This window comes from Dendrobates tinctorius, unplaced genomic scaffold, assembly GCF_039654945.1.
Source record: "Dendrobates tinctorius isolate UK_male_01 unplaced genomic scaffold, ASM3965494v1 ptg000350l, whole genome shotgun sequence".
Taxonomy (NCBI): Eukaryota; Metazoa; Chordata; class Amphibia; order Anura; family Dendrobatidae; genus Dendrobates; species Dendrobates tinctorius.
This window is the reverse complement of record NW_027362016.1, coordinates 387,472-406,874: the sequence shown is the minus strand read 5'-3', so window position 1 is coordinate 406,874 and position 19,403 is coordinate 387,472. Positions and strand designations below refer to the sequence as shown.

General features: G+C 46.2%; 1 protein-coding gene across 1 annotated transcript; it reads right to left on the bottom strand.

Moving 5' to 3' along the window:
• Positions 1 to 339: 339 nt before the first annotated feature.
• On the bottom strand, positions 340 to 18,644 carry TRAPPC4 (trafficking protein particle complex subunit 4). The gene is made up of 5 exons (XM_073562397.1): positions 18,407 to 18,644; positions 18,054 to 18,228; positions 14,023 to 14,126; positions 6,165 to 6,291; positions 340 to 2,018 (listed from the first exon to the last, which is right to left on the bottom strand). Exons 1-5 carry the CDS (start codon positions 18,579 to 18,581, stop codon positions 1,940 to 1,942), a joined length of 660 nt encoding a protein of 219 aa, XP_073418498.1. The 5' UTR covers positions 18,582 to 18,644; the 3' UTR covers positions 340 to 1,939.
• Between the last annotated feature and the right edge of the window lie 759 nt (positions 18,645 to 19,403).

Sequence of the window (19,403 nt, the reverse complement as noted above, 5' to 3'; positions counted from 1 at the left end):
TCCAACTTATTTTCCAAGCAGTTCTCCTTATCCAGTTTCTAAAGTCATCAAAACTATTACTGAAGTCTGCTGTAGATGTAACCAAGACATCACCCACCTTTGACTCTTGAATTAGTGCTGTAATTGCATTTAGTTTTCAATCCCGACCTGGATTCTGCACCATTAGATCCACATTAGTGGTCATAGTATTGCAAATCTATGAATTGTAAACTATAACATGGGCGCTGAAAGGCTCCTCTCCATGTTACAGGTGATGCTTCAGAAAATAAGCTCCAGTGACGTCTGTGGTAAGTATTGGGCATTTCTCAGTGAGTGAAAACATTATGAAGTCAAAAGGAATAAAACTAATTAACATCATACTTTATTTCATAATAGTGACATTAATATTACAGTTGACCAAAAAGATCTGCAGTACCCCAGGTCCACCAGCCATGGCCAGTAGTCAACAGCCACCAAACCTCCCCCACCTGCCTCATTTCCAGCACCTTTTCTGATTAGTAAATCCAACACAACATCATCATTGTGGCATGACATACACCTGATGTCCTAATAAGCTATCTGGTCCGGGAGCCACAGACTAATGACGTGGCCAGACCAGAGTCCTCTGAATATTTTTACTTATTATACATTTAAGTTCAATGAAGAGTTGAATTATTATGTACACAATATGGATTACTAGGAATGTTACGGGGAATCTGGAGGATCAACCCACCTAAGCCGTCTATATGAGCATGTAGGTCATAGGAAGCTGAATACAATGATACCTTGATATCTGCGATCTGATGTGTTATTCCAGACATTCTATGTTTTTCTTATATGTAAATGAGCTGTTCAGGACTGTGGCCGGACATTGATCTGCATGAGACCCTGCTCCTAGAGGTTATTGTAAATGATAGGGCGCGTTACAAGAGTGAGACATGTAATGGTTGACACTTTGTTCTCATAATCACACACAGCTCTCCAGTGAGATCAGAGCTAGCGCAGTACAGCAGAGTTGATCTTTGTCTCAAAACAATCACATCTGCAGTTGTCCTGTCACAGTGCTTGTTTCCATCTTACAAGCAGCAAGTGCTGGAGGAAGCCAGTACAGCAGAGCTATGAGAACAGTGAGAAGAGAGATGCAAATATGTTTGTAATGAGACAAGGTTCACCCTTGCTGTACTGTGTGGATTATAATCAGATACAGCCCCGCTGACAGCACTAGGAGAGGATAACTGCTGCAGAAAATGTGTTTGTAAAGAGACAACAAAGTGCTGCTGTACTGTGTTAATTGTAACCAAGAACAGCTCTGCTGGGAGATGAGGAGAGAAGACTGTCAGTCATTAAATGTCTCACGCTGCTAACACTTCTTTTAACTTAAAATAAGATCTATGGGCAGGACAAAGATCTTAACAGCTCATTTATATACAAGAAATATGTGGATTTCTCTAGATTAAGACATTGTATTGCAGATATCACTGAATCATTTTATTCAACTTCCTATGACCTACATGCCCATATACACGGCTTAGGAGGGTTGAGCCTACTGACAGGTTAAGTATATTTCAGATGGCCTGAAAGATGGTATCTGCAAAACAGTACATAAACTGGCAACTTAGATAGCCAAAACTCCAAGTTCAATGTTATTTTGATTGGCATCAACGCTGATCACACACGGCATATTGTGCATTCTGTAATTTCACCTGCAGATTGCACCATTTTCAGACATCCAAAATGCCCAGTTCTCTACTGGCAGATCGTCTTACACACAGAAGGACCCTCTGTAACATTTACTTATTGAACCTGTAGTCATAAGTTACCAATTTTACAGTATATACAAGCATAGATAGTACAAGGTACAACTCCTGAAGGGGGCACCGCAGACAAGCTGCCATTAAGATTCCCACAAAAGGCGTTCCTTTTCCCCGCTTATTGTACACGAGAGATTTGATTTTGGATGCTAAGAACTTGGTCCGTACGTTCCAGCTTTTTCTGCTACTTCCAGGGCAGACTTCAAGTTCTGGTCAAAGAGTTCACACCTAAAAGAAACAAATTTAGAAAAGACTGAAGTATTGATCATGTATCAGGACGTTTTCTCAAATACGCATGTTTGTCAGAAATCGTACAACATGCAGAGACGGGTTTTCAGTTTTCCCTACCCCTATATGAATGGAAAATGCTTCAAGGGATATTCTCAAGTAAGGAATTGTGGGATAGGGGATAACTTCCTGATTGTTAGGGGTTCGATCACAGACACACACCCATCCGAGAGACACGACTGAGCATGTGAAAGGAGCGGTGCGCGATCATGCGCTCTGCTGCTTCATTCATTTTTATGGGAGTGCAGAGGATCGGCTGAATGCAGCGCTCGGATATCTCTAGTGGTCGAATTTAGAACAAATATAGCGGCAGTGCACAGGATCGAACACCACTTTTTTCACAACGGGCTCTTCAGAAATCCGGTTCTCAGGATTGGTGCGGGCCCAAGCAGTCAAATCCCCAAGGCTTAGGAAGTTTTCTCATCCCAAAATATCCCATAGATAGGGAGTAACTAAATAACTTGATAATACCCCCTTTTATTGGGAACCTGAAGCCGATTCATGCGGTCTGGATAATGGGCAGCATGACTCGAGTCCTGTTCCATTTCAGGCAGGTATGTTCTGGTAAGAAATGCTGTGGAGTTTCGGAGAAATCATATATTTAAAAGCCATTCAGGGACCATAATGTTCGAATAACTAGTCAACTCCTCTATGTTCCTCTTCAGTGACAGATTTCTACAGTGTGTATAGGGAGAGACCTGTCAATCAAGTGGAAAGGGGTGGTGAGAACCTGCCAGGGACCAGCCTTTTGGGCTAGTCCTTGAACGACATGGTCCCCCAGCCATCATCTCAGGGTAAAACATACTTGCCTGAAAGGACAGACCAGTGCCTGATACCTGCTGCCTGTGATTGTCGCAGCACGTTTCAGCTGTCAGGCTCATTTTAACCTCTTCAGGACCAATTAATTTTCCAGTTTTGCACTTTTCCTCTGCACTGGTCTTGCAAAAAAAGCCTTGATACTGCTGTGTCAAAGGAAATATAAAAAAAAATTATAGCTCTTGCAAGAAGGGGAGGAACCCTTCTTCCAAGAGGTATTTTTTTTATATATTTCCTTTGACACAGCAGTATCAAGGCTTTTTTTGCAGGACCAATTGAATTTTGAAATGAGACCTTTCAATTGCAAGTCTCTGCGCTCTGGTAACCCGGATGTCATCATGACGACATCGGGTTACCATGGGAGCGATCGGGACCCGCGTCATGCCGCTGGGTCTCCGATCCAAAAGCAAAGAGCTGTCACTGCTGACAGCCCCTCTGCCTACTCCCAGAATGCTGCGATCATGTTTGATTGCAGTGTTTCGGGGGTAAAAGTGACGGGAACGGTCCGTGACCGCTCCTGGCACTTAGCTGATTCTCACAGCTGACACCCGGCACTGACACCCGGCCGCAATCAGCCGCGCTCCCCCCCGTGAGCGCAGCTGATCGTGTATGACGTACTATTCCGTCCACGTAGTACGTCCAATGTCAGGAAGGGGTTAAACTTTTATACTTTTTTTATTTCTATTTTTTAGCTCCCTTAGAGGACTGTCAGCTGCAATCGTTGGCTAGCTTATACTATATGCAGCAATCGTTGGCTAGCTTATACTATATTCAGCAATCGTTGATTAGCTTATACTATATACTGCAATTGTTGGCTAGCTTATACTATATGCAGCAATCGTTGGCTAGCTTATACTATATGCAGCAATCATTAGCTAGCTTATACTATATGCAGCAATCGTTGGCTAGCTTATACTATATGCAGCAATCATTAGCTAGCTTATACTATATGCAGCAATCGTTGGCTAGCTTATACTATATGCAGCAATCATTAGCTAGCTTATACTATATGCAGCAATCGTTGGCTAGCTTATACTATATGCAGCAATCATTAGCTAGCTTATACTATATGCAGCAATCGTTGGCTAGCTTATACTATATGCAGCAATCGTTGGCTAGCTTATACTATATGCAGCAATCGTTGGCTAGCTTATACTATATGCAGCAATCATTGACTAGCTTATACTATATGCAGCAATCATTAGCTAGCTTATACTATATGCAGCAATCGTTTGCTGCATATAGTATAAGCTAGCCAACGATTGCTGCATATAGTATAAGCTAGCTAATGATTGCTGCATATAGTATAAGCTAGCTAATGATTGCTGCATATAGTATAAGCTAGCCAACGATTGCTGCATATAGTATAAGCTAGCTAATGATTGCTGCATATAGTATAAGCTAGCCAACGATTGCTGCATATAGTATAAGCTAGCCATCATTAGCTAGCTTATACTATATGCAGCAATCATTAGCTAGCTTATACTATATGCAGCAATCGTTGGCTAGCTTATACTATATGCAGCAATCATTGACTAGCTTATACTATATGCAGCAATCATTAGCTAGCTTATACTATATGCAGCAATCATTAGCTAGCTTATACTATATGCAGCAATCGTTGGCTAGCTTATACTATATGCAGCAATCATTAGCTAGCTTATACTATATGCAGCAATCGTTGGCTAGCTTATACTATATGCAGCAATCATTAGCTAGTTTATACTATATGCAGCAATCGTTGGCTAGCTTATACTAGATGCAGCAATCGTTGGCTAGCTTATACTAGATGCAGCAATCGTTGGCTAGCTTATACTAGATGCAGCAATCGTTGGCTAGCTTATACTAGATGCAGCAATCGTTGGCTAGCTTATACTAGATGCAGCAATCGTTTGCTAGCTTATACTATATGCAGCAATCGTTGGCTAGCTTATACTATATGCAGCAATCATTAGCTAGCTTATACTATATGCAGCAATCATTGGCTAGCTTATACTATATGCAGCAATCATTAGCTAGCTTATACTATATGCAGCAATCGTTGGCTAGCTTATACTATATGCAGCAATCATTGACTAGCTTATACTATATGCAGCAATCATTAGCTAGCTTATACTATATGCAGCAATCGTTGGCTAGCTTATACTATATGCAGCAATCATTAGCTAGCTTATACTATATGCAGCAATCGTTGGTTAGCTTATACTAGATGCAGCAATCGTTGGCTAGCTTATACTAGATGCAGCAATCGTTGGCTAGCTTATACTATATGCAGCAATCGTTGGCTAGCTTATACTATATGCAGCAATCGTTGGCTAGCTTGTACTATATGCAGCAATCGTTGGCTAGCTTGTACTATATGCAGCAATCGTTGGCTAGCTTATACTATATGCAGCAATCGTTGGCTAGCTTATACTATATGCAGCAATCGTTGGCTAGCTTATACTATATGCAGCAATCGTTGGCTAGCATACTATATACTGCAATCGTTGGCTAGCATACTATATACTGCAATCGTTGGCTAGCTTATACTACAGTATATTCAGCAATCGCTGGCTAGCTTATACAATATACTGCAATCGTTGGCTAGCTTATACTATATACTGTAATCGTTGGCTAGCTTATACTATATTCAGCAATCATTGGCTAGCTTATACTACAGTATATTCAGCAATCGTTGGCTAGCTTATACTGCAATCGTTGGCTAGCTTATACTATATACTGCAATCGTTGGCTAGCTTATACTATATTCAGCAACCATTGGCTAGCTTATACTACAGTATATTCAGCAATCGTTGGCTAGCTTATACTACAGTATATTCAGCAATCGTTGGCTAGCTTATACCATATACAGCAATCGTTGACACTGATGAGCACGAGCACCGACAATTGCACCATTTAAATGCCACTATCACAGATTGAAAAATAGAATAATTAAAACAACAGCAATCGTGGCTGGCACTTATCGTTGTTAGAGGCAGATGACGGCTGTGTATTACAGTCTGTAGCCGCCCTGTATAAAGTGGGCACAGCTCCTGAGCATACTCCATATACTCGCACCGACTGGGATGTACGTGTGTGGCAGGGTGCGCAAAGGGGTTAAAAGTTAGTTGACGTTTGTTAATATGATCTACTACGACATACGGACAGTGGTTCACTGAGGCTCTCTGAGCTACACCGTCCAGTAACGGCAGCCCTGTTCTGGTGCACATGGGTGCCCCATAGATGACATAGTAAGGGGTTTAATACATTTTCCATTGTTTACTTTACCTAATTGGCATCTCCAAAGAGTAAAATGGGTTTTTGAGAGCAAAATCAGAATACAGTTCATAAATCTTGCGGAGCAATGAATCTATGCCAGCCTGTCGTGGGTCTGAAAGCACCATGAACTTTATACCTTCAAAGAAAGAGCAGATAATGATTTTCAGCAACAGGAAGCAGTATATATACAGTGGGGAAAATAAGTATTTGATACACTGCCGATTTTGCAACTTTCCCCATCTACAAAAAATGGAAAGGTCTGTAATTTTTACTGTACGTACACTTCTACTGTGAGACAGAATCTAATATATAAAGCTCAAGTATATGTATGTATGTATGTATGTATGTATGTGTATGTCCGGGATTGGCATCCGCACCATCGCAGCTACAGTCACAAAATTTGGCACAGTCACACGTCTGGACCCCGAGAGCGTCCTAGGCTATGTTGTGAGGCAAAATTTTAACCCCGCACGTTCCAATTCACCAAACAATTTTGCCCCTATCTACATACATGTAATGGGGAAAAAGTGTGTGTGCATCAAGCCCCGCCCCTCATTATGATGTCATAATGGTTGCCATGGCGACGGTGATGTCATCATAGTTGCAAGCCCCGCCGCTCATTATGATGTCAATGGTTGACGATGGGATGGAGGATGTGTGATGGGTATATGGGTACTGGACTATGGGATGGAGGATATGTATGACGGGTATATGGGCACGGGACTATGGGATGGCGGATATGTATGATGGGTATATGGGCATGGGACTATGAGATGAAGGATGTGTGATGGGTATATGGGCACTCGACTATGGGATGGAGGATATGTATGACGGGTATATGGGCATGGGACTATGGGATGGAGGATGTATGATGGGTATATGGGCACTCGACTATGGGATGGAGGATATGTATGATGGATATATGGGCACGGGCCTATGGGATCGTGGATATGTATGATGGGTATATGGGCATGGGACTATAGGATAGAGGATAATTATAATTTTCTATAACTAACCACAGTTAGTTACTATGCCCGGGCAGCGCCGGGCTCTTCAGCTAGTGTAAAAATAAAAACCAGAAAATCACATTGTATGATTTTTAAATAATTAGATTGCATAATACAAGCATCTGATCACCTACCAACCAGCAAGAATTCTGGCTCTCACAGACCTGTTAGTTTTTCTATAAGAAGCCCTCCTACTCTACACTCATTACCTGTAGCAATTACACCTGTTTGTGTTTGTTACCTGTATAAAAAACACCTGTCCACACAAAATCACACTCCAACCTCTCCACCATGGCCAACACCAAAGAGCTGTCTAAGGACACCAGGGACAAAATTGTACACCTGCACAAGGCTGGGATAGGCTGCAGAACAATAGGCAAGCAGCTTGGTAAGAAGGCAACAACTGGTGGCACAATTATTAGAAAATGGAAGAAACACAAGATGACTGTCAATCTTCCTCAGTCTGTGGCTCCATGTAAGATCTCATCATGTGGGGTAAGGATGATTCTTAGAACGTTCAGAAATCAGCCGAGAACTTCAGGGGAGGTCCTGATCAATGACCTAAAGAGAGCTGGGACCACAGTCTCAAACATTACCATTAGTAACACACTACACCATCATGGTTTAAAATCCTGTAGGGCAAGTAAGATCCCTCTTCTCACAGCAGCACATGTCCAGGCCCATTTGAAGTTCGCCAGTGATCATTTGGAAGATCCAGAGGTGGTATGGGTGAAGGTCATGAAGTCAGATTATTATTATAGCGCCATTTATTCCATGGCGCTTTACATGTGAGGAGGGGTATACATAATACATACAAGTACAGTAATCTTAAACAATACAAGTCACGACTGGTACAGGATGAGAGAGGACCTTGCCCGCGAGGGCTCACAATCTACAACGGGATGGGTGAGCATACAGTAGGCGAGGGTAGAGCTGGTCGTGCAGCGGTTTGGTGGATCAGTGGTTACTGCAAGTTGTAGGCTTGTCAGAAGAGGTAGGTCTTCAAGTTCTTTTTGAAGTTTTCTATGGTAGGCGAGAGCCTGATATTTTGTGGTAGAGAGTTCCAGAGTAGAGGGGATGCGCGGGAGAAATCTTGTTTGCGATTGTGGGAAGAGGAGATAAGAGGGGAGTACAGAAGGAGATCTTGCGAGGATCGGAGGTTTCATGAAGTACCGGGAGATTAGGTCACAGATGTACGGAGGACTCAGGTTGTGGATGGCTTTGTATGTCATGGTTAGGGTTTTGAACTGGAGTCTTTGGGTAATGGGGAGCCAGTGCAGGGATTGACAGAGGGGAGAGGCCGGGGAATAGTGGGGGGACAGGTGGATTAGTCGGGCAGCAGAGTTTAGAACAGATTGGAGGGGTGCGAGAGTGTTAGAGGGGAGGCCACAGAGCAGGAGATTGCAGTAGTCAAGGCGGGAGATGAGGGCATGGACTAGGGTTTTCGCAGATTCTTGGTTGAGGAATGTACGGATCCGTGAAATACTTTTGAGTTGAAGTCGACAGGAAGCGGAAAGGGCTTGGATATGTGGTTTGAAGGAGAGATCAGTGTCAAGGATAACCCCGAGGCAGCGAGCTTGTGGGACTGGAGAGAGTGGACAGCCATTTACTTTAATGGATAGGTCTGTTGGGGGGGGGGGGGGGTCACGTGAGATGGGCGAAAGATGGTTAATTCTGTTTTGTCCATATTAAGTTTTAGAAACCTAGCGGAGAAGAAGGATGAAATAGCAGACAGACATTGAGGGATTCTGTTTAGTAGGGAGGTGATATCTGGTCCAGAGATGTAGATCTGTGTGTCATCAGCATAGAGATGATACTGAAAGCCATGAGATTCTATGAGCTGGCCGAGGCCGAAGGTGTAAACGGAGAAGAGCAGGGGCCATAGGACTGAATTTTGCGGGACTCCGACGGATAGGGGGCGCGATGAGGAGGTGGTGTGCGAATGGGAGACACTGAATGTCCGGTCTGCTAGGTATGACGCAATCCAAGATAGGGCCAAGTCTGTGATACCAAGAGATGAGAGGGTCTATAGTAATAGGGAATGGTCCACTGTGTCAAAGGCAGAGGACAGGTCCAGGAGGAGGAGGACAGAGTAGTGTCGCTTGGCCTTGGCGGCTAGTAGGTCATTGGTGACCTTAGTTAGAAGCAGTTTCAGTAGAGTGGTGTTGCCGGAAGCCGGATTGCAAGCGGTCAAGGAGGGAGCAAGAAGAGAGGTGGGAGGATAGTTCAAGATGGACGTGTTGTTCCAGTAGTTTTGAGGCATAGGGGAGAAGTGATATAGGGCGATAGCTAGATACAGAGGATGGGTCAAAAGAGGGCTTTTTGAGGATAGGTGTGATTGAGGCATGTTTAAAGCTTGAGGGGAAAACACCAGTTGTTAGTGATAGGTTGAAGAGATGGGTTAGGGTTGTGATGAAGACTGTGGTGAGGTTTGAGATGAAGTGGGATGGTATCGGGTCAAGTGCACAGGTAGTGAGATGTGATCTTGAGAGTAGAGTGGAGAGTCGATCTTCTGTAATGGTGGAGAAGTTGGTTTTGGGGGAGGAGGGCAGGGCATGTAGGGGGAAGGGCACTGGGGGTTGTTGACCAAAACTGTCTCTGATGTTATCAATCTTCTCCTTGAAAAATGAGGCAAAGTCTTCAGCTGAGATGAGTGGAGAGGGAGGAGGTGCTGGGGGGCAGAGGAGAGAATTGAAGGTGTTGAATAACTGTTTAGGGTTGTGAGACAGGGAGGATATGAGAGATGAGAAGTAGGTTTGTTTTGCTGCAGCGAGTGTGGCCTTGAAAGTAGTGAGGGACTGTTTAAATGTGAAGTCCTCATTGGAGTGGGATTTTTTCCATATCCGCTCAGCAGCCCTGGAAGCCCGCCTCAGTTCTTTGGTCAGACTGGTGTGCCAGGGCTGTCTGTTGATTTTGCGAGTTTTGGTATGTTTGAGAGGGGCAACTGATTCCAAAGCTACAGCTATTGTGGTGTTATATAGAGCGGCAGCCGCATTGTGTAGGGAACTTATGTCTGTAAGAGGGAGGAGGGATTCAGACAGTGAGTGTAGATCGAGGTGTTGAAGATTTCTGCGAGGGTGTGCGAGTTTTTGAGGTGGGGATTGTGGACCTGAGGAGGAGAGGGAAGAGAATGTAAGTAGGTTGTTGTCAGAGAGGAAGAGGTGAGAGGCTAGATAGGGAGCAGAGGCGGGTGAAGATGAGGTCTAGTGTGTGGCCATCTTTGTGAGTGGCTGCAGAAGACCATTGAGTGAGGCCGAAGGAGGAAGTGAGAGATAGAAGTTTAGTGGCAGCTGAGAGGGAAGTGTCAATGGGGATGTTGAAGTCGCCCAAGATAATAGTGGAATCAGTAGAAAGGAAATGGAGTAGCCGCCAGGTGGTGAAGTGGTCAAAGAAGGTGGTGGCTGACCCTGGAGGGCGGTATATGACAGCTAGTTGGAGGTTGGAGGGGGAGTGGAGGGGGAGTAGATGCGCACAGAGTGCACCTCGAAGGAAGGGCGGGTAACAGAGGCGGCAGTGGGATTGGGGTGAAGGAGCAGTTATCTGATAGGAGAAAACCAACTCCTCCACCATGCTTGCAGCTGAGGCGGGGGGTGTGGGAAAGGTGGAATTCACCTTATGAGAGTGCAGCAGGAGAGGCTATGTCAGAGGAGGTGAGCCAGGTTTCGGTGATGGCGAGGAAGGAAAGTTTGTTAGTAATAAAAAGATCATGGATGAAAGAAAGTTTGTTGCAGACAGAGCGAGCGTTCCACAGAGCTCCTGTTAGTGGGACTGGGGAAGCTGGGGCTGGGCGAATGTGTATAAGGTCGGAGTGGTTACGGAAAGTTGTGATTGGGTGGGGATGGGAGGTAGAAATGACTGTGGGAATGTGGTGAGGAGGAAAAGGATTTGGAGAGATATCGCCGGCAGTGAGGAGGAGCAGAGAGAGTGTTAGCAGGTGGGAGCAGGAGAGGGCATGATTGAGGGGGCTATCTGTGTTTGGAGACAGAGGATTGTATGTTGAGGAACAGATCTGAGGAAGAGGCGAGATGGATTGGAAGGATTGAAGAAGAGATGAACAGTTCCTTACTAGGTGTAGGGATTAGTGGGGTTATCAGAAAGTGAAGGATTATAGGGGTTAGAGTGGAAACAAACATTGATTCTGATGAATCCTGATGATGAATCTGATGATTGAAGCATTGATTCAGATGAATCCAAATAGAACTTTTTGGTATCAGCTCCACTCACTGTGTTTGGAGGAAGAAGGATGAGTACGACCCTAAGAACACCGTCCCAAACGTGAAGCATGGTGCGGGAAAAACCGTACTTTGGGGCACTCCTCAGTAAGAGCATTGAAGATGAATTGTGGCTGGGTTTCCAAGCATGACAATAACCCAAAACACATAGCCAGGGCAACCAAGGAGTGGCTCCGTAAGAAGAATTTCAAGGTTCTGGAGTGGCCTAGCCAGTCTCCAGATCTGAACCCAATAGAATATATCTTTGTAGGGAGCTGAAATCTGAAAGATCTGGAGAAGATCTGTATGGAGGAGGGGGCCAAAATCCCTGCTGCTGTGTGTGCAAACCTGGTCAAGAACTACAGGAAACGTCTGACCTCTAATTGCAAACAAAGGTTTCTGTACCAAATATTAAGTTCTGTTTTTCTATTGTATCAAATACTTATTTCATGCAATAAAATGCAAATAATTATTTAAAAATCACACAATGTGATTTTCTGGATTTTTTTTATTTTTAGATTCTGTCTCTCACAGTTGGAGTGTACCTATGATAATTATTACAGACCTCTCCATTCTTTGTAGGTGGGAAAATGTGCAATATCAGCCGTGTATCAAATGCTTAGTTTTCCTTTGTGTGTCTCTAAAATATATTATATATAGCAATATACAGTGCGGCCGTAATCACATCTGCACACGGATATCACGCAATGAAAGTGTGAAAAACTAGTCTCCAATAGCTTTTCATCTTCCTTAAAGCCGCAAGATAATGGACACATTTGATAATGCTGGATAACAAACATCCACCCCAGTGTGATCCCTTACAACTGTCACCTGAGTCACAGAGCCACCAGTCATTGTTAACTACTTCTGGACCACCCATAAAACGTAATCGCTTGTGCGGCCCATATTTTGCTCTGCAGTGACCTTCTCCAAGTTTACTGCATAGAAGAGCAGCTACACGTGATTATGCAGCTTCAGGACCTGGACCCGGCTGTCAGACACAGCCGAACTCCCCATAGAGAAAGCAGAGGGGGTTTAGTATCGTCTTTGCCCTACTGATCACTGTATACACAATAATGGGAAGTGCTAATGTGATCCCTTGGTGTAGAGAGGGAGCAGGAGCTGCTGGGTCCTAGGAAACCCACTGAGCTCTGCTATGCAGCCAAGAAGCTCAATTTCTACTGTAACGAGGGGCTACTATACCAGATCTGGCTACAGGGAAAACTAGATTTAAAAAATAAAAAAAGTAGGAAAAAAAAAAAAAAATGTTGCAACCATGTTGATGTTACCAGCTCTGCCCTGCTGTAATAAAAAAAAAAAAAAAAAAAAGAACAAAAATTACCTAAGAAGAATTATTATGGAAAGGAGAACAACATTTAAAAAGTATTTTTGTGGTTATAAAGAAAAACAAGAAAAGTGAAAAACATCCACGTATTTCCTTTAGTTTCTTATGGATATCGATCGTTTTAGGAAAAAATAAAAGAGAATGTGAATAACAAAACAACAAAATTAGGCCCCGTGTATCATGAAAAGAGATGCATAAAGTACTGGAATATAAAAAAAAAAAAAAAAAAAGTACAGCTTTTTAATTCACATGTACGAAAAAAACATGAAAATGTATTTGTTCAGAGACGGGGGTAAATGGCGGGGTCCTGGACTGTATAAATAAGTTTGTGACCATGACAAATTGCATTTCAGAAGAAATGACATAAGACAGTCATCATGGAGGATAGAAAGATGATCACTGGTACCCGGGATTTGTTCCCATCTCTTTCGGCAATCAGCTGTCAGTGCTTCCACCTAGTGTTTGATACATGGAGCTGCACTCCTAACATTTCAACTGCAGTTCATGCATTGTGAAAGGGAAGCATTATGGGAACATTCAGGGGGTAAGGATTGGGGTGAAGAGGACACCTTGTTCTCAACACTAAGACTGAGGAGCCCTGGAAAATTGAGGAAGTCCATAACTATTGGATTGGGGGGCTACTGTGACTTCTGGGAAATGAGAGGGGGTACTCTGATGACTGAGGAAGGGGGATACTGCAGTAACTATTACTGAGGTGTGCTGGTTTCTGAAGACTTGTGGGAGTAGGGAGATAAAAGCTGAAGTGATGTGTAAGGCTCACACATTGCTGGATGAGGTTTTCTCCATGCCATCATTGCTCCTAGTGACGAGTGACTAAAGGATCAAGTTTTCTAGGGAGACTACTGGAAAAATGGTAAAAATACATTTTATACATCTATATAAATCCACAGATCTATGAAAAGTTCAAATCCCCCCCTTTTCCTGAAACCCAAATTTCAAAATCTCGGAAAAATAAAAACCAGGCAGGATATCACTACAGAAGTAGAAGAAAAGCAGAGCGATGTTTAGTGAATACCTAACATATCTGGTCTTACTGAAAAGAAGGGTTATAAAGGTTGTACAATCCTCGGGGAAGGCTAGAAATATTAGATGGGTGCCTGTATGGCACAAAGCTGCAGCATTGGCACTACAATGCAGCGGGGTGTGCCTACGCGGCTGATTTGAGGGTGCCGAGAGCCGGTCCTGAGGACAGAACAATCAATGTCAAATCCTGAGTAATGTTTGGAATATAAAATGCTATTTCCAGTCCTTCCAGTAGAGACGTGCAGTGATGTCTCACTCACCAGTCAGGGTCTGGAAGCAGTGCAGCTTGAAGGTGTCGGTCTCCAGAATTTCTATTCCGGAACTTCCCGGTTCTGGGGAGAGTTGGGATCCGATGGCGAACAGCCTGTAGGCGGAAGATAAAGCAGTAACTTACAGATCACCGGAATCACATACTGGACTCCGGGGCACGGACATGTCGTAGTGCCGTAGACACCGGAGACGAGTAAGCTCCCCCCACCACTCATCCATACAACTGAGTACTCCCACATACATGGACCTGTGTAAGAACATGGGGGACACTAGTGTAACTGGGAGGCAGGACATGGCACTGTCAGAATATCATAAATCAGATAGATATAGTTTGCCTATCAAATAGGTACTTGCAAAAAAATCACATAGAAAACCAAAGAAAAAACTGGAAGCTTTTTACCATAAAATCCAAAATTTATTTAAAGGGGTTGTCCGTGCTTTTCACAAAATCTCAGTACATATCTGGGCTGCAGAATTATGACAATAAGTAATCTACTTTCTGTCACTAGTTTGCACGGTTTTCTGGATATTCTGAACAGAACGTCCAGGAGGGGGGTGTTATGGCATTAAAATGAGAACTAGTCGTAACCTCCTACTCTACTCCAGACATGCCCTCTATAGCAACAACCACACCCTCCATAGCTACAGGCCCTCCCCGTCCACATGAAGCAGCCTTCATCACACAGTAACGAATCCTCCCCCTCTAGCAGCCTCAGTGCAGAGAGCAGAGAGCTGCTCCTCCCCTGGACACACACTGAACAGTTATCTATGGAAAGTGATACTAGTGAGGAGGGAAAATCGTCCTGTATTCTGGGCCACTCCACGATTACAATACATAACTCACTATCAGTAATTCCTTCCCTCACTGTCCCAGGCTGCTGACAGCAGTGAGAACAGACTGTGTGATGGCCAGTGATGGGAGTCTGCAGCTTCTAATCTGCACAGGGGATGGCAGTCGCTGATGTAATCTGTTGTGTGACAAAGCCTCTGCTGTGTGAATGAGACAGCTCTGCGTCACTGATGTCTTCACACAGCAGCAGATTTGGTGCAGTGTATGTGCGAAGCATATGATCAGGAAGCATTTTTTTGCACCTTAAAATTATTGTCTTTATTACTTGGGCCTATGTATTTTTGTGCAATGAATATACTTTGTCTACATATACAAAAAAAAGCCGCAAAAAATTCATGGTATAGGTTGTCCCTTTTCTACATTGTTGCATATATTGATTTAAATAAATTTTGGATTAATTTTCTGGTAAAAAGCTTCCAGTTTTTTCTTCGGTTTTCTGTCAGAATATCAGCCTGCAAAGTCTATGTCACCTCAAAGAATATGTGGCCGCATCAATGTATTTTGAGAAGTGGCGCACAGACGGAAGCCGAACGCTAAGAGCACAGAGTGGCCATCTCTGGTATATCGGCAGAGCCCCCCGTGCGCCCCACCAGTTGGTAACGTGGCCACATAAATGCGCTCCAGTGACCACAATGGAGAGAGGTCAGGGTCCTGGAAGTGGCGCACAGACGGAAGCCGAACGCTAAGAGCACAGAGTGGCCATCTCTGGTATATCGGCAGAGCCCCCCGTGCGCCCCACCAGTTGGTAACGTGGCCACATAAATGCGCTCCAGTGACCACAATGGAGAGAGGTCAGGGTCCTGGAAGTGGCGCACAGACGGAAGCCGAACGCTAAGAGCACAGAGTGGCCATCTCTGGTATATCGGCAGAGCCCCCCGTGCGTCCCACCAGTTGGTAACGTGGCCACATAAATGCGCTCCAGTGACCACAATGGAGAGAGGTCAGGGTCCTGGAAGTGGCGCACAGACGGAAGCCGAACGCTAAGAGCACAGAGTGGCCATCTCTGGTATATCGGCAGAGCCCCCCGTGCGTCCCACCAGTTGGTAACGTGGCCACATAAATGCGCTCCAGTGACCACAATGGAGAGAGGTCAGGGTCCTGGAAGTGGCGCACAGACGGAAGCCGAACGCTAAGAGCACAGAGTGGCCATCTCTGGTATATCGGCAGAGCCCCCCGTGCGTCCCACCAGTTGGTAACGTGGCCACATAAATGCGCTCCAGTGACCACAATGGAGAGAGGTCAGGGTCCTGGAAGTGGCGCACAGACGGAAGCCGAACGCTAAGAGCACAGAGTGGCCATCTCTGGTATATCGGCAGAGCCCCCCGTGCGTCCCACCAGTTGGTAACGTGGCCACATAAATGCGCTCCAGTGACCACAATGGAGAGAGGTCAGGGTCCTGGAAGTGGCGCACAGACGGAAGCCGAACGCTAAGAGCACAGAGTGGCCATCTCTGGTATATCGGCAGAGCCCCCCGTGCGTCCCACCAGTTGGTAACGTGGCCACATAAATGCGCTCCAGTGACCACAATGGAGAGAGGTCAGGGTCCTGGAAGTGGCGCACAGACGGAAGCCGAACGCTAAGAGCACAGAGTGGCCATCTCTGGTATATCGGCAGAGCCCCCCGTGCGCCCCACCAGTTGGTAACGTGGCCACATAAATGCGCTCCAGTGACCACAATGGAGAGAGGTCAGGGTCCTGGAAGTGGCGCACAGACGGAAGCCGAACGCTAAGAGCACAGAGAGGCCATCTCTGGTATATCGGCAGAGCCCCCCGTGCGTCCCACCAGTTGGTAACGTGGCCACATAAATGCGCTCCAGTGACCACAATGGAGAGAGGTCAGGGTCCTGGAAGTGGCGCACAGACGGAAGCCGAACGCTAAGAGCACAGAGAGGCCATCTCTGGTATATCGGCAGAGCCCCCCGTGCGCCCCACCAGTTGGTAACGTGGCCACATAAATGCGCTCCAGTGACCACAATGGAGAGAGGTCAGGGTCCTGGAAGTGGCGCACAGACGGAAGCCGAACGCTAAGAGCACAGAGAGGCCATCTCTGGTATATCGGCAGAGCCCCCCGTGCGCCCCACCAGTTGGTAACGTGGCCACATAAATGCGCTCCAGTGACCACAATGGAGAGAGGTCAGGGTCCTGGAAGTGGCGCACAGACGGAAGCCGAACGCTAAGAGCACAGAGAGGCCATCTCTGGTATATCGGCAGAGCCCCCCGTGCGCCCCACCAGTTGGTAACGTGGCCACATAAATGCGCTCCAGTGACCACAATGGAGAGAGGTCAGGGTCCTGGAAGTGGCGCACAGACGGAAGCCGAACGCTAAGAGCACAGAGTGGCCATCTCTGGTATATCGGCAGAGCCCCCCGTGCGTCCCACCAGTTGGTAACGTGGCCACATAAATGCGCTCCAGTGACCACAATGGAGAGAGGTCAGGGTCCTGGAAGTGGCGCACAGACGGAAGCCGAACGCTAAGAGCACAGAGAGGCCATCTCTGGTATATCGGCAGAGCCCCCCGTGCGCCCCACCAGTTGGTAACGTGGCCACATAAATGCGCTCCAGTGACCACAATGGAGAGAGGTCAGGGTCCTGGAAGTGGCGCACAGACGGAAGCCGAACGCTAAGAGCACAGAGAGGCCATCTCTGGTATATCGGCAGAGCCCCCCGTGCGCCCCACCAGTTGGTAACGTGGCCACATAAATGCGCTCCAGTGACCACAATGGAGAGAGGTCAGGGTCCTGGAAGTGGCGCACAGACGGAAGCCGAACGCTAAGAGCACAGAGAGGCCATCTCTGGTATATCGGCAGAGCCCCCGTGCGCCCCACCAGTTGGTAACGTGGCCACATAAATGCGCTCCAGTGACCACAATGGAGAGAGGTCAGGGTCCTGGAAGTGGCGCACAGACGGAAGCCGAACGCTAAGAGCACAGAGAGGCCATCTCTGGTATATCGGCAGAGCCCCCCGTGCGCCCCACCAGTTGGTAACGTGGCCACATAAATGCGCTCCAGTGACCACAATGGAGAGAGGTCAGGGTCCTGGAAGTGGCGCACAGCCTACACTTTCACACTGCCATCATGTACCTCAGACTGTGGCCCTCTGGAGGGGCTCTGTCTCACAATATGTCCGGCACACCACAAGATGCTGGTACACACCACACACATCAATCACTCACGAGTGGAACATGGAGGCCAGCATAAGTTTCTCATTGGAAGTAAGCCGGGGTCGTCCAAAGCGGATGGAGAGAGGGTAGTTGGAGGGGGTCCCCAGGTACTCCAGAACTTCCTTCCCTTCCGCGGTGTATCTCCCATTCACATCGATCCCATTAATGGAGAGTACGGCGTGTCCCACTGGAAAGAGAGATAGACACAGCTGATTCTGTGTTCTTCTGATAAGCCAATCAGACTGCAGCTCTCATTCTTACATGGTGATGGCTGTAATGTCAGCAGCACCATGATTGGTTGCTAAGTGCTGCTCCTCCCTTCACTCCCTGCTCAGACGGTGGCACAGGCCACTCCCATCTCTCACCTTTGATTCCGTCCCTTTGTCCGAATGACACCAGCACCCGCTCGTCGTGCACCTTGAGAACCAGGTCCAGAGGAAAACTGAAAGTCTTCTCAGTCTCGGAGCGCGGGCTCTGGTTGTCCAGCTGATAGATGAGGCCACCGGCCTTATTCACCACATACACACTGAAGATCGCCATGTTTCCGAAGTCTTTGCTGTCATCTGACCTGACCCCAAAACGTCACTTCCGGGTCGAAGGGATGACGGGAAATGTAGTTTTATTATACTATCTTTATCACTGAGAAAGACTAGGAAGCAGGCTGTGCTGCGCCGGGCTGTGACTGTAGCGAGAGATTCTCAGGGCATGCTGGGATATGTAGTGTGCCTGCAGTGCAGTGTGTGAGGTCTTCTGCCTGGAGCTACAGCTGACGTGTCCATTGCTTTCCTGTGTAACCACAGCCCAGAAGCACAGGCCTCGGCTACAGAAGGTTACCACTAGGAAATGATGTACTACGAATAGACAGATTTATTTCTGCTAATAAGAGGTTTTCCAAAAACCCCTCGTGTATTTTATTTTAAAGAATAACACCTATGCTTTACTCCCCCTCCCCAGGTCCTGTGCGGTGACTCTGCTGCTCTCCGTCTAGGCTGTGTGCACACGTTGCTTTTCTGCAGCCAAATCCTTACCTCTTGGCCGTAAAAAAGCTGCAGCCAAAAAGCAGATATTGCTGGCTTGTGTACTGCTTTTCTTTGTAATGTACCTGATGCTGCTATAAGATAGATGGATAAATAAATATATATATGTTGTGTAGAGAGGGAAAGTGAAGTTATAGGGTTAGCCACTAGAGGGGGGCATAGTACGAGAGGAATAAGAGCTTAGAATAACAACTAGTTAAATTAGGAGGGGCCAACTGTGGGTAAGACGGGAGCATTTCCTAAATGTAGTTAGTAGGGCTGGGAGCTAAGACAGTCCTGTAAGGCTTTAGAGCCCGGGGCACCGCAGTGGACTCCGTAACGTTTC